This window comes from Oncorhynchus clarkii, chromosome 21 (genome assembly GCF_045791955.1).
Source record: "Oncorhynchus clarkii lewisi isolate Uvic-CL-2024 chromosome 21, UVic_Ocla_1.0, whole genome shotgun sequence".
Taxonomy (NCBI): Eukaryota; Metazoa; Chordata; class Actinopteri; order Salmoniformes; family Salmonidae; genus Oncorhynchus; species Oncorhynchus clarkii.
In genome coordinates, this window is record NC_092167.1 from 14,057,238 (window position 1) to 14,072,135 (window position 14,898).

The window sequence follows — 14,898 nt, forward strand, 5'->3', positions numbered from 1 at the left end:
ACAGAGAGAGAGGAGGGTGAAAGGACAGGAGGACAGAGAGAGAGGAGGATGAAGGGTCAGTGGAGGACAGAGAGAGAGGAGGATGAAGGGACAGTGGAGGACAGAGAGAGGAGGATGAAGGGACAGGAGGACAGAGAGAGAGGAGGATGAAGGCACAGGAAGACTGAGAGAGGAGGATGAAAGGACAGGAGGACAGAGAGAGAGAGGAGGATGAAGGGACAGGAGAACTGAGAGAAGAAGATGAAAGGAGAGGAGGACTGAGAGAGGGGAGGATGAAGGCACAGGAGGACAGAGAGAGAGTAGGATGAAGGCACAGGAGGACTGAGAGAGGAGGATGAAGGGACAGGATGACTGAGAGAGAGGAGGATGAAGGGACAGGAGGACAGAGAGAGAGGAGGATGAAGGGACAGGATGACTGAGAGAGGAGGATGAAGGGACAGGAGGACAGAGAGAGAGGTGGATGAAGGGACAGTGGAGGATAGAGAGAGGAGGATGAAGGGACAGTGGAGGACAGAGAGAGAGGAGGATGAAGGGACAGGATGACTGAGAGAGAGGAGGATGAAGGGACAGGAGGACAGAGAGAGAGGAGGATGAAGGGACAGGATGACTGAGAGAGAGGATGAAGGGACAGGAGGACAGAGAGAGAGGAGGATGAAGGGACAGTGGAGGACATAGAGAGGAGGATGAAGGGACAGTGGAGGACAGAGAGAGAGGAGGATGAAGGGACAGGAGGACTGAGAGAGAGGAGGATGAAGGGACAGTGGAGGACAGAGAGAGGAGGATGAAGGCACAGGAGGACAGAGAGGAGGATGAAAGGAGAGGAGGACAGAGAGAGAGAGAGGAGGATGAAGGGACAGGAGGACTGAGAGAGAGGAGGATGAAGGGACAGTGGAGGACAGAGAGAGAGGAGGATGAAGGGACAGTGGAGGACAGAGAGAGGAGGATGAAGGGACAGTGGAGGACAGAGAGAGGAGGATGAAGGGACAGGAGGACAGAGAGAGAGGAGGATGAAGGGACAGTGGAGGACAGAGAGAGGAGGATGAAGGGACAGTGGAGGACAGAGAGAGGAGGATGAAGGGACAGGATGACCGAGAGAGAGGAGGATGAAGGGACAGGAGGACAGAGAGAGAGGAGGATGAAGGGACAGTGGAGGACAGAGAGAGAGGAGGATGAAGGGACAGGAGGACTGAGAGAGAGGAGGATGAAGGGACAGTGGAGGACAGAGAGAGGAGGATGAAGGCACAGGAGGACAGAGAGGAGGGTGAAAGGACAGGAGGACAGAGAGAGAGGAGGATGAAGGGTCAGTGGAGGACAGAGAGAGAGGAGGATGAAGGGACAGTGGAGGACAGATAGAGGAGGATGAAGGGACAGGAGGACAGAGAGAGAGGAGGATGAAGGCACAGGAAGACTGAGAGAGGAGGATGAAAGGACAGGAGGACAGAGAGAGAGAGGAGGATGAATGGACAGGAGGACAGAGAGAGAGGAGGATGAAGGGACAGTGGAGGACAGAGAGAGAGGAGGATGAAGGCACAGGAGGACAGAGAGGAGGATGAAAGGAGAGGAGGACTGAGAGAGAGGAGGATGAAGGGACAGGAGGACTGAGAGAGAGGAGGATGAAGGCACAGGAGGACAGAGAGAGAGGAGGGTGAAAGGACAGGAGGACAGAGAGAGAGGAGGATGAAGGGTCAGTGGAGGACAGAGAGAGGAGGATGAAGGGACAGTGGAGGACAGAGAGAGAGGAGGATGAAGGGACAGGAGGACTGAGAGAGAGGAGGATGAGGGACAGTGGAGGACAGAGAGAGAGGAGGATGAAGGCACAGGAGGACAGAGAGGAGGAGGATGAAAGGAGAGGAGGACTGAGAGAGAGGAGGATGAAGGGACAGTGGAGGACAGAGAGAGGAGGATGAAGGCACAGGAGGACAGAGAGGAGGATGAAAGGAGAGGAGAGAGAGAGAGGAGGATGAAGGGACAGGAGGACTGAGAGAGAGGAGGATGAAGGGACAGTGGAGGACAGAGAGAGAGGAGGATGAAGGGACAGTGGAGGACAGAGAGAGGAGGATGAAGGGACAGTGGAGGACAGAGAGAGGAGGATGAAGGGACAGGAGGACAGAGAGAGAGGAGGATGAAGGGACAGTGGAGGACAGAGAGAGGAGGATGAAGGGACAGTGGAGGACAGAGAGAGGAGGATGAAGGGACAGGATGACCGAGAGAGAGGAGGATGAAGGGACAGGAGGACAGAGAGAGAGGAGGATGAAGGGACAGTGGAGGACAGAGAGAGAGGAGGATGAAGGGACAGGAGGACTGAGAGAGAGGAGGATGAAGGGACAGTGGAGGACAGAGAGAGGAGGATGAAGGCACAGGAGGACAGAGAGGAGGGTGAAAGGACAGGAGGACAGAGAGAGAGGAGGATGAAGGGTCAGTGGAGGACAGAGAGAGAGGAGGATGAAGGGACAGTGGAGGACAGATAGAGGAGGATGAAGGGACAGGAGGACAGAGAGAGAGGAGGATGAAGGCACAGGAAGACTGAGAGAGGAGGATGAAAGGACAGGAGGACAGAGAGAGAGAGGAGGATGAATGGACAGGAGGACAGAGAGAGAGGAGGATGAAGGGACAGTGGAGGACAGAGAGAGAGGAGGATGAAGGCACAGGAGGACAGAGAGGAGGATGAAAGGAGAGGAGGACTGAGAGAGAGGAGGATGAAGGGACAGGAGGACTGAGAGAGAGGAGGATGAAGGCACAGGAGGACAGAGAGAGAGGAGGGTGAAAGGACAGGAGGACAGAGAGAGAGGAGGATGAAGGGTCAGTGGAGGACAGAGAGAGAGGAGGATGAAGGGACAGTGGAGGACAGAGAGAGGAGGATGAAGGGACAGGACAGAGAGAGAGGAGGATGAAGGCACAGGAAGACTGAGAGAGGAGGATGAAAGGACAGGAGGACAGAGAGAGAGAGGAGGATGAAGGGACAGGAGAACTGAGAGAGGAAGATGAAAGGAGAGGAGGACTGAGAGAGGGGAGGATGAAGGCACAGGAGGACAGAGAGAGAGTAGGATGAAGGCACAGGAGGACTGAGAGAGGAGGATGAAGGGACAGTGGAGGACAGAGAGAGGAGGATGAAGGGACAGTGGAGGATAGAGAGAGGAGGATGAAGGGACAGTGGAGGACAGAGAGAGAGGAGGATGAAGGGACAGGATTACTGAGAGAGAGGAGGATGAAGGGACAGGAGGACAGAGAGAGAGGAGGATGAAGGGACAGGATGCCTGAGAGAGAGGATGAAGGGACAGGAGGACAGAGAGAGAGGAGGATGAAGGGACAGTGGAGGACAGAGAGAGGAGGATGAAGGGACAGTGGAGGACAGAGAGAGAGGAGGATGAAGGCACAGGAGGACTGAGAGAGGAGGATGAAGGGACAGGAGGACAGAGAGAGGAGGATGAAGGGACAGTGGAGGACTGAGAGAGGAGGATGAAGGGACAGGAGGACTGAGAGAGAGAGGAGGATGAAGGGACAGTGGAGGACAGAGAGAGAGGAGGATGAAGGGACAGGATGACTGAGAGAGAGGATGAAGGGACAGGAGGACAGAGAGAGAGGAGGATGAAGGGACAGTGGAGGACATAGAGAGGAGGATGAAGGGACAGTGGAGGACAGAGAGAGAGGAGGATGAAGGGACAGGAGGACTGAGAGAGAGGAGGATGAAGGGACAGTGGAGGACAGAGAGAGGAGGATGAAGGCACAGGAGGACAGAGAGGAGGATGAAAGGAGAGGAGGACTGAGAGAGAGGAGGATGAAGGGACAGGAGGACTGAGAGAGAGGAGGATGAAGGGACAGTGGAGGACAGAGAGAGAGGAGGATGAAGGGACAGTGGAGGACAGAGAGAGGAGGATGAAGGGACAGTGGAGGACAGAGAGAGGAGGATGAAGGGACAGGAGGACAGAGAGAGAGGAGGATGAAGGGACAGTGGAGGACAGAGAGAGGAGGATGAAGGGACAGTGGAGGACAGAGAGAGGAGGATGAAGGGACAGGATGACCGAGAGAGAGGAGGATGAAGGGACAGGAGGACAGAGAGAGAGGAGGATGAAGGGACAGTGGAGGGACAGGAGGACTGAGAGAGAGGAGGATGAAGGGACAGTGGAGGACAGAGAGAGGAGGATGAAGGCACAGGAGGACAGAGAGGAGGGTGAAAGGACAGGAGGACAGAGAGAGAGGAGGATGAAGGGTCAGTGGAGGACAGAGAGAGAGGAGGATGAAGGGACAGTGGAGGACAGATAGAGGAGGATGAAGGGACAGGAGGACAGAGAGAGAGGAGGATGAAGGCACAGGAAGACTGAGAGAGGAGGATGAAAGGACAGGAGGACAGAGAGAGAGAGGAGGATGAATGGACAGGAGGACAGAGAGAGAGGAGGATGAAGGGACAGTGGAGGACAGAGAGAGAGGAGGATGAAGGCACAGGAGGACAGAGAGGAGGATGAAAGGAGAGGAGGACTGAGAGAGAGGAGGATGAAGGGACAGGAGGACTGAGAGAGAGGAGGATGAAGGCACAGGAGGACAGAGAGAGAGGAGGGTGAAAGGACAGGAGGACAGAGAGAGAGGAGGATGAAGGGTCAGTGGAGGACAGAGAGAGAGGAGGATGAAGGGACAGTGGAGGACAGAGAGAGGAGGATGAAGGGACAGGAGGACAGAGAGAGAGGAGGATGAAGGCACAGGAAGACTGAGAGAGGAGGATGAAAGGACAGGAGGACAGAGAGAGAGAGGAGGATGAAGGGACAGGAGAACTGAGAGAGGAAGATGAAAGGAGAGGAGGACTGAGAGAGGGGAGGATGAAGGCACAGGAGGACAGAGAGAGAGTAGGATGAAGGCACAGGAGGACTGAGAGAGGAGGATGAAGGGACAGTGGAGGACAGAGAGAGGAGGATGAAGGGACAGGATGACAGAGAGAGAGGAGGATGAAGGGACAGGAGGACAGAGAGAGAGGAGGATGAAGGGACAGGATGACTGAGAGAGGAGGATGAAGGGACAGGAGGACAGAGAGAGAGGTGGATGAAGGGACAGTGGAGGATAGAGAGAGGAGGATGAAGGGACAGTGGAGGACAGAGAGAGAGGAGGATGAAGGGACAGGATGACTGAGAGAGAGGAGGATGAAGGGACAGGAGGACAGAGAGAGAGGAGGATGAAGGGACAGGATGCCTGAGAGAGAGGATGAAGGGACAGGAGGACAGAGAGAGAGGAGGATGAAGGGACAGTGGAGGACAGAGAGAGGAGGATGAAGGGACAGTGGAGGACAGAGAGAGAGGAGGATGAAGGCACAGGAGGACTGAGAGAGGAGGATGAAGGGACAGGAGGACAGAGAGAGGAGGATGAAGGGACAGTGGAGGACTGAGAGAGGAGGATGAAGGGACAGGAGGACTGAGAGAGAGGAGGATGAAGGGACAGTGGAGGACAGAGAGAGAGGAGGATGAAGGGACAGTGGAGGACTGAGTGTGTGTGATAGTAGAGTATTACAGACGGCTAGTGGCTAGAGGCACCTTGAGGAGAGAAGAAGAAGAGACCTTCAGATTATGAGAGACAGTCAACAGTAAGAGTAAGAACAACGGTAACATCCACAGAAAAACACACAACAACTGACACATCCACATAAACCTGTGTGACAATGACAGTGACAGCCTCGTGTGATGCCGGGCAGGACAGACAGTTTGGTTTGGCAGACCCCGGCCCATCTCCTCAGCACATAGAGACCACAGAGGGAGGGGGAGAGGAGGCAGGGGGATTGGAGGGGGTGAGGGGGGAGAGGAGGCAGGGGGATTGGAGGGGGTGAGGGGGGAGAGGAGGCAGGAGGATTGGAGGGGGGAGAGGAGGCAGGAGGATTGGAGGGGGGAGAGGAGGCAGGAGGATTGGAGGGGGTGAGGGGGGAGAGGAGGCAGGAGGATTGGAGGGGTTGAGGGAGAGGAGGCAGGAGGATTGGAGGGGGTGAGGGGGAGAGGAGGCAGGAGGATTGGAGGGGGTTGGGGGGCAGAAGAGGCAGGGGGATTGGAGGGGGTGAGGGGTGAGAGGAGGCAGGAGGATTGGAGGGGGTGAGGGGGAGAGGAGGCAGGAGGATTGGAGTGGGTGAGAGGGGAAGGGAGTCAGGGGGATTGGAGGGGGTGAGGGGGGAAGGGAGGCAGGGGGATTGGAGGGGGTGGGAGGGGGAGGTGAGAAAGGGGGATTGGAGGGGGTGAGGGGGGATGTGAGGCAGGGGGATTGAAGGGGGTGAGGGGGAAAAGGAGACAGGGGGATTGAAGGGGGTGAGGGGGAAAGGGTAGCAGGGGGATTGAAGGGGGTGAGGGGGAAAGGGAGGCAGGGGGATTGAAGGGGTAAGGGAGGCAGGGGAGGAGATTGACTAAGGGGGACACTGCACTGCTGATTGCATGGTAGCTCTATGGTTGGCCAATAGCGAGGGAGAACATGTTTTCTCCTTCTGCTTAGAGGTGAACTGTAAGGGGAGGGATAAGGGGCTCAGAACTGTCAGGGGAGGGATAAGGGGCTCAGAACTGTCAGGGGAGGGATAAGGGGCTCAGAACTGTCAGGGGAGGGATAAGGGGCTCAGAACTGTCAGGGGAGGGATAAGGGGCTCAGAACTGTCAGGGGAGGGATAAGGGGCTCAGAACTGTCAGGGGAGGGATAAGGGGCTCAGAACTGTCAGGGGAGGGATAAGGGGCTCAGAACTGTAATGGGAGGGATAAGGGGCTCAGAACTGTCAGGGGAGGGATAAGGGGCTCAGAACTGTCAGGGGAGGGATAAGGGGCTCAGAACTGTTAGGGGAGGGATAAGGGGCTCAGAACTGTCAGGGGAGGGATAAGGGGCTCAGAACTGTCAGGGGAGGGATAAGGGGCTCAGAACTGTCAGGGGAGGGATAATGGGCTCAGAACTGTCAGGGGAGGGATAAGGGGCTCAGAACTGTCAGGGGAGGGATAAGGGGCTCAGAACTGTCAGGGGAGGGATAAGGGGCTCAGAACTGTCAGGGGAGAGATAAGGGGCTCAGAACTGTCAGGGGAGGGATAAGGTGAGTGTGTATATGGATGGAGCTCAAGAAACACACACCTCTGCTGAGACCGTCGGGCCCTCGCAGGATCCGGCACTCCTCGATCTGTCCGAACGCAGAGAACATGACTCGGATGTCGTTCTCATTGCACTTCTTCGACACCATGCCGATGAACAGCTTCCTGTCCTCCACCGCTGCAGGGGAAGAGAGACAGACGTTCAAATGGGTGAGAAACAGAAAAAAGGAGAGGAAAGAGAGAGACCGAGAAAGTCTCCCCATTTCATCTGCAGACTGTGATCAATGTCTCATTACCAGTCTCTGTGTGACTCTCTCTCTCCCTCTATTCATTTCTCTCTCTCTATCTCCTCCTCTCCCATCTCTCCGGGTTTCTTTTTGTCTGCCTGCCCCCCTTCCCCCTGTTTAATCCCTTTCTCTCTGACCCAATCGCTCCATTTATCTTGCAATACCTCGGCCTGTGTAACAGTGTGTGTTGTGTGTGTGTGTGTGTGTGTGTGTGTGTGTGTGTGTTGTGTGTGTGTGTGTGTTGTGTGTGTGTGTTGTGTGTGTGTGTGTGTGTGCGTGTGTGTGTGTGTGTGTGTGTGTGCGAGACAGAGACTCTTACTGTTTCTTGTCTCTGTGTGTGTATGACCGTGGGAAAGAGACAAGAGAGAGAAAGTGTGTGTACGTGTTGCTCACCATTCAGAGTAATGCTGATCCTATTCATTTTTAATGAGGAAACTGTCAGCTCTTACCGGGAGGCGAAAGAGATAAGCGGTCTGTTGCACTCTGGGAAATCAATAGAGCACTTGTTTATTTTGCTGTTTGAATTGTTTGTGCGTTTAAAAAAACAACACTGGGACACGCAGGGAAGATAAGTGTTGTTTCAAAGGCTTCCAACTCGGCTGTGTACGTTCGCTCACTATCAGCACTGTAATGAATTAACAGAGAAGAGGAGACATCCTTAACGGTGACTAAACATCTGTTAGCCGACCCGAGTCCGAGTTAGTGACCTATCGGGAAGCAGAGAAACAGCGTTTTACTCATTCCAGATCAGATTTGAAGAAAGAAAGCGGAAAGTGAAGACGGGCTATCGATACAGCAGTGCGGCGAAGGCAAACACACGCGCGAGCACACACACACACACGCCTCTTGGTTGACTAAAGCAACAAACCGTTTAACGACAATTCGTCATGGTTACAGCAACTCCAATAAAGGTCTATGGAACGTACTATCATTAGAAAGACGAATACATTTCATATGGCCGTACTTTACTATCTCCCATTACGGTGGATGATGACTGCAGCCACAGCCGGCTGGAGCTTTACTCAGCTCTCATCATCGTTACCGAGACGGATATATCTTACCAAGTCCTATTTCATAACCTCACAGAAGACGTCTGGAGCGGGAAAGCATTATTAAGGTCTCATCATGACTTATATGGATGGAGCTCTAGGTTTCGAGTGCATTGTATTTCCTTAGCGGGTCGAGTCTAGAAGATGTGGCTACGAGCGTCTTTATTAAGCTTTAAGTGATGCCTGTGTGCTGTCAGTGGCTTTATGACACTCCTCTGTCTCTCTGGGTGGAGCTCAGCCAGTACGGTTCCGTCTGTCCCAATATTATCACCTTCAATCCTTCTATACTTTCAGTGGTCCAGTGGATGAGGAAAAGAGGCTATTCATTAGTATTGGGACGTGGCCCGTCTGGCTTCTCTCAGATGCAGAAAAGCGTTATGGCTGGATAAATGGGGTTATAATCGCATGTGTAATAGAGACAATTGTCTGTGTGTGTGTGTGTGAGAGAGATACGCAGGGAGAAAGGCTGGTTCACTGTGGGGCCAAAACAGTTAAACTCTCCCTGACCCCCTCCCAGAACACTTTAATAATTCATACATCTTTCTCTCTCTGAAACAGGATCACTGAGCCACAGACACAGACACACACACACACACACACACACACACACACACACACACACACAGACACACACACGTAATACTCAGCCCAGTGTGTGTGGTCACTCACCGTTTGATTTCTCACTGTCTGCAGGCTTCATCTGAATGGGATGGTGCATCTGGAAAAGACAGGACAAACACACCTTTACAATACTATACCGACACACACACACACACACACACACACACACACCTAGTGAGGACTACACACACTCAGAGATCACACACACTACACACAGACACACACATCAGTCACACCACACACACACACACTGCCTGGTCACAGCACACCGACACACTACAAACTGGCCACTGAAAGTCACAACAGACCGTCCAGGTGTGTCCCTCGTACCCTTGTTGCAGGTTTAGAGAGGTTGAATGGAGCTGATTGATTGACGTGAGAACATGCATGCCTGGGGCGGCAGGATAGCCTAGAGCGTTGGGCTAGTAACCGGAAGGTTACAAGTTCAAAACCCTGAGCTGATAAGGTACAAATCTGTCGTTCTGCCCCTGAACAGGCAGTTAACCCACTGTTCCTAGGCCACCATTGAAAATAAGAATTTGTTCTTAACTGACTTGCCTAGTTAAATAAAGATAAAATAATAAAAAAACACTTCACAGACAAGATGGCTGCCACACCTCTCTCAATCTCAATTCAAGAACTTTATTGGCATGGGAAACATACATTTACATTGTCAAAGCAAGTGAAAAATATACAGAAAACATTACACTCACAAAAGAATAAAGACATTTCAAATGTCATATTATGTCTATATACAATCTCTCTGTCTGTCTCTCCCTCCTTTATGAGAGATGATGTGCCTGTTTGATCTGCAGAGAGACCAGTGACAGTAATTATCTAAATCTAGCCCAGTATCAATCACACTGACTCTGGCTCTGCCCACCTCACACACACACACACACACAGCAGAAATCCATCTTCTCGGCTCTCACCAGCTGTGGTGTGTGTATTTATCTGTACCCTGTCTTACCCATAATGCCCCTGGCTAAGCCTGAACAGTCACCTTGTGGCAGGGCGCTTTGATCCTCTAGCTGTTTCTATCTGTCTGTCTCTCTCTCCATCTGTCTGTCTCTGTCTGTCTCTCTCTATCGGTCTCTCTCTCCATCTGTCTGTCTCTGTCTGTCTCTCTCTATCGGTCTCTCTCTCCATCTGTCTGTCTCTGTCTGTCTCTCTCTATTGGTCTCTCTCTCCATCTGTCTGTCTCTGTCTGTCTCTCTCTATCGGTCTCTCTCTCCATCTGTCTGTCTCTGTCTGTCTCTCTCTATCGGTCTCTCTCTCCATCTGTCTGTCTCTGTCTGTCTCTCTCTATCGGTCTCTCTCTCCATCTGTCTCTATCTGTCTGTCTCTCTCTATCGGTCTCTCTCTCCATCTGTCTCTATCTGTCTGTCTCTCTCTATCGGTCTCTCTCTCCATCTGTCTGTCTCTGTCTGTCTCTCTCTATCGGTCTCTCTCTCCATCTGTCTGTCTCTGTCTGTCTCTCTCTATCGGTCTCTCTCTCCATCTGTCTGTCTCTGTCTGTCTCTCTCTATTGGTCTCTCTCTCCATCTGTCTGTCTCTGTCTGTCTCTCTCTATCGGTCTCTCTCTCCATCTGTCTGTCTCTGTCTGTCTCTCTCTATCGGTCTCTCTCTCCATCTGTCTGTCTCTGTCTGTCTCTCTCTATCGGTCTCTCTCTCCATCTGTCTCTATCTGTCTGTCTCTCTCTATCGGTCTCTCTCTCCATCTGTCTGTCTCTGTCTGTCTCTCTATAGGTCTCTCTCTCCATCTGTCTGTCTCTGTCTGTCTCTCTCTATCGGTCTCTCTCTCCATCTGTCTCTATCTGTCTGTCTCTCTCTATCGGTCTCTCTCTCCATCTGTCTGTCTCTGTCTGTCTCTCTCTATCGGTCTCTCTCTCCATCTGTCTGTCTCTGTCTGTCTCTCTCTATCGGTCTCTCTCTCCATCTGTCTGTCTCTGTCTGTCTCTCTCTATCGGTCTCTCTCTCCATCTGTCTGTCTCTGTCTGTCTCTATCTGTCTGTCTCTCTCTATCGGTCTCTCTCTCCATCTGTCTGTCTCTGTCTGTCTCTCTCTATCGGTCTCTCTCTCCATCTGTCTCTATCTGTCTGTCTCTCTCTATCGGTCTCTCTCTCCATCTGTCTGTCTCTGTCTGTCTCTCTCTATCGGTCTCTCTCTCCATCTGTCTGTCTCTGTCTGTCTCTCTCTATCGGTCTCTCTCTCCATCTGTCTGTCTCTCTCTGTCTCTCTCTATCGGTCTCTCTCTCCATCTGTCTGTCTCTGTCTGTCTCTCTCTATCGGTCTCTCTCTCCATCTGTCTGTCTCTGTCTGTCTCTCTCTATCGGTCTCTCTCTCCATCTGTCTGTCTCTGTCTGTCTCTCTCTATCGGTCTCTCTCTCCATCTGTCTGTCTCTGTCTGTCTCTCTCTATTGGTCTCTCTCTCCATCTGTCTCTGTCTGTCTGTCTCTCTCTATCGGTCTCTCTCTCCATCTGTCTGTCTCTGTCTGTCTCTCTCTATCGGTCTCTCTCTCTCCATCTGTCTGTCTCTGTCTGTCTCTCTCTATCGGTCTCTCTCTCCATCTGTCTGTCTCTCTCTATCGGTCTCTCTCTCCATCTGTCTGTCTCTGTCTGTCTCTCTCTATCGGTCTCTCTCTCCATCTGTCTGTCTCTGTCTGTCTCTCTCTATCGGTCTCTCTCTCCATCTGTCTCTATCTGTCTGTCTCTCTCTATCGGTCTCTCTCTCCATCTGTCTGTCTCTGTCTGTCTCTCTCTATCGGTCTCTCTCTCCATCTGTCTCTCTCTATCGGTCTCTCTCTCCATCTGTCTCTATCGGTCTCTCTCTCCATCTGTCTGTCTCTGTCTGTCTCTCTCTATCGGTCTCTCTCTCCATCTGTCTCTATCTGTCTGTCTCTCTCTATCGGTCTCTCTCTCCATCTGTCTGTCTCTGTCTGTCTCTCTATCGGTCTCTCTCTCCATCTGTCTGTCTCTGTCTGTCTCTCTCTATCGGTCTCTCTCTCCATCTGTCTGTCTCTGTCTGTCTCTCTCTATCGGTCTCTCTCTCCATCTGTCTGTCTCTGTCTGTCTCTCTCTATCGGTCTCTCTCTCTCCATCTGTCTGTCTCTGTCTGTCTCTCTCTATCGGTCTCTCTCTCCATCTGTCTGTCTCTGTCTGTCTCTCTCTATCGGTCTCTCTCTCCATCTGTCTGTCTCTGTCTGTCTCTCTCTATCGGTCTCTCTCTCCATCTGTCTCTATCTGTCTGTCTCTCTCTATCGGTCTCTCTCTCCATCTGTCTGTCTCTGTCTGTCTCTCTCTATCGGTCTCTCTCTCCATCTGTCTCTCTCTATCGGTGTCTCTCTCCATCTGTCTCTATCGGTCTCTCTCTCCATCTGTCTGTCTCTGTCTGTCTCTCTCTATCGGTCTCTCTCTCCATCTGTCTCTCTCTATCGGTCTCTCTCTCCATCTGTCTCTATCGGTCTCTCTCTCCATCTGTCTGTCTCTGTCTGTCTCTCTATCGGTCTCTCTCTCCATCTGTCTGTCTCTGTCTGTCTCTCTCTATCAGTCTCTCTCTCCATCTGTCTGTCTCTGTCTGTCTCTCTCTATCGGTCTCTCTCTCCATCTGTCTCTATCTGTCTGTCTCTCTCTATCGGTCTCTCTCTCTCCATCTGTCTCTATCTGTCTGTCTCTTTCTATCGGTCTCTCTCTCCATCTGTCTCTATCTGTCTGTCTCTCTATCGGTCTCTCTCTCCATCTGTCTGGCTCTGTCTGTCTCTATATGTCTGTCTCTCTCTATCGGTCTCTCTCTCCATCTGTCTGTCTCTGTCTGTCTCTCTCTATCGGTCTCTCTCTCCATCTGTCTCTATCTGTCTGTCTCTCTATCGGTCTCTCTCTCCATCTGTCTGGCTCTGTCTGTCTCTATCTGTCTGTCTCTCTCTATCAGTCTCTCTCTCTCCATCTGTCTGTCTCTGTCTGTCTCTCTCTCCATCTGTCTGTCTCTGTCTGTCTCTCTCCCCCGTCTCGATATGTCCGTTTCTCTCTGTCTTTCACTCTTTCGTTCTTTTTACAATATGTTTATACATTGACCATTCCTTTCCACAACACTCCTACATCCACCACCCAGTAGTGTCAATTCAACTGACTTTACTACCTGGACCCATAGTGCCCATTTTGGTTTATAGCCCCCTGAGTGAGTGAGTGACTGAGGATTTTGAATGGGACTGAATAATGTTGGTCCCCATAAGGTTAGTTGTACAAGACTGTGTGTGTGTGGAGCAACGAACCGCCCTTGCTGTCTCTGCCTGGCCGGTTCCCCTCTTTCCACTGGGATTCTCTGCCTCTAACCCTATTACAGGGGCTGATTCACTGGCTTACTGGTGCTCTTCCATGCCATCCCTAGGAGGGGTGGTTCACTTGAGTGGGTTGAGTCCAGTGTCCTGTGTCCTGTGTTATCCAGTGTCCTGTGTGAATTTAAATATGCTCTCTCTAATTCTCTCTCGGAGGAGGAGGACCTGAGCCCTAGGACCATGCCTCAGGACTACCTGGCCCGATGACTCCTTGCTGTCCCCAGTCCACCTGGCCATGCTGCTGCTTCAGTTTCAACTGTTCTGCCTGCGGCTATGGAACCCTGACCTGTTCACCGGACGTGCTACCTGTCCCAGACCTGCTGTTTTCAACTCTCTAGAGACAGCAGGAGCGGTACAGATACTCTGAATGATCGGCTATGAAAAGCAAACTGACATTTACTCCTGAGGTGCTGACCTGTTGCACCCTCGACAACCACTGTGATTATTATTATTTGACCCTGCTGGTCATCTATGAACATTTGAACATCTTGGCCATGTTGTTATAATCTCCACCCGGCACAGCCAGAAGAGGACTGGCCACCCCTCATTGCCTGGTTCCTCTCTAGGTTTCTTCCTAGGTTCTGGCCTTTCTAGGGAGTTTTTCCTAGCCACCGTGCTTCTACACCTGTATTGCTTGCTGTTTGGGGTTTTAGGCTGGGTTTCTGTACAGCACTTTGAGATATCAGCTGATGTAAGAAGGGCTTTATAAATAAATGTGATTTGATTTGTGAGTGTGAGAGAGTGCAGTGAATCATATGTTGGAGGGCTACAGTACAGAAATAACTGCATCCTCAGGCTACAGTACAGAAATAACTGCATCCTCAGGCTACAGTACAGAAATAACTGCATCCTCAGGCTACAGTACAGAAATAACTGCATCCTCAGGCTACAGTACAGAAATAACTGCATCCTCAGGCTACAGTACAGAAATAACTGCATCCTCAGGCTACAGTACAGAAATAACTGCATCCTCAGGCTACAGGCACTGGCTAGCGGCTATCCCTGCCTCTGCCTCTCACTCTCTCAGAAAGTTCTGTCTAGATGCCATCCTTCTTCTCCCAGATCTGTCTACCCAGAAGGCCATGCAGACTTCAGACCCGAGGTGTGATGCGTTCATGCAGCTCCACCACTACCCCACAATTCCACACGGCTGGTTCTTCACTGAGAGCCCTGGAGCTACCTGCTGCGGTCACTCGTCATCCAATCACCATGACAACCCAAGCACTTGTTTCCCCCTTTCTCAGTAACCAAACATCTAAAGCTGTGTCATTGAGAATGTGGCCTACACTGGTGACATTTCCCTCTGGTATGGTAGTTGGTAATTAGATTATTGACTGTGACCCTAGTCCACTTGGAAACATCTCCTCTTTCCCCTCTTCCTGATTTCCAGTTGGCTAGTCGGGGCATGACATGCAGGGCCCGTTCTGGAGGCGACGCCGAGGTGTCTATCCGTCAGAGTAGCTGATGACATGGAGGTAACATTACCTCTCCAGCAGGGTATTATCCCCTTAACACTACCATACTGTTTCCTACCCAAACAACGCTATGCAACACTACTGTGTTCCAGTACAATTGCCCTCTAAACATT

At 51.8% G+C, this 14,898-nt stretch overlaps 1 protein-coding gene across 5 annotated transcripts in view; it reads right to left on the bottom strand.

Annotated features, from left to right (window-relative positions):
- LOC139378617 (CUGBP Elav-like family member 2) overlaps positions 1-14,898 on the bottom strand; it is an 83,515-nt gene that overhangs the window by 43,984 nt on the left and 24,633 nt on the right. For all 5 annotated transcript variants that reach the window (XM_071120943.1, XM_071120941.1, XM_071120942.1 and 2 more), the window contains exons 3-4: positions 9,028-9,076; positions 7,066-7,200 (exon numbers count right to left, since the gene is read on the bottom strand). In XM_071120943.1, the coding sequence (XP_070977044.1) occupies positions 7,066-7,200; positions 9,028-9,076 (184 nt within the window). The remainder of the gene's footprint in view (positions 1-7,065; positions 7,201-9,027; positions 9,077-14,898) is intronic.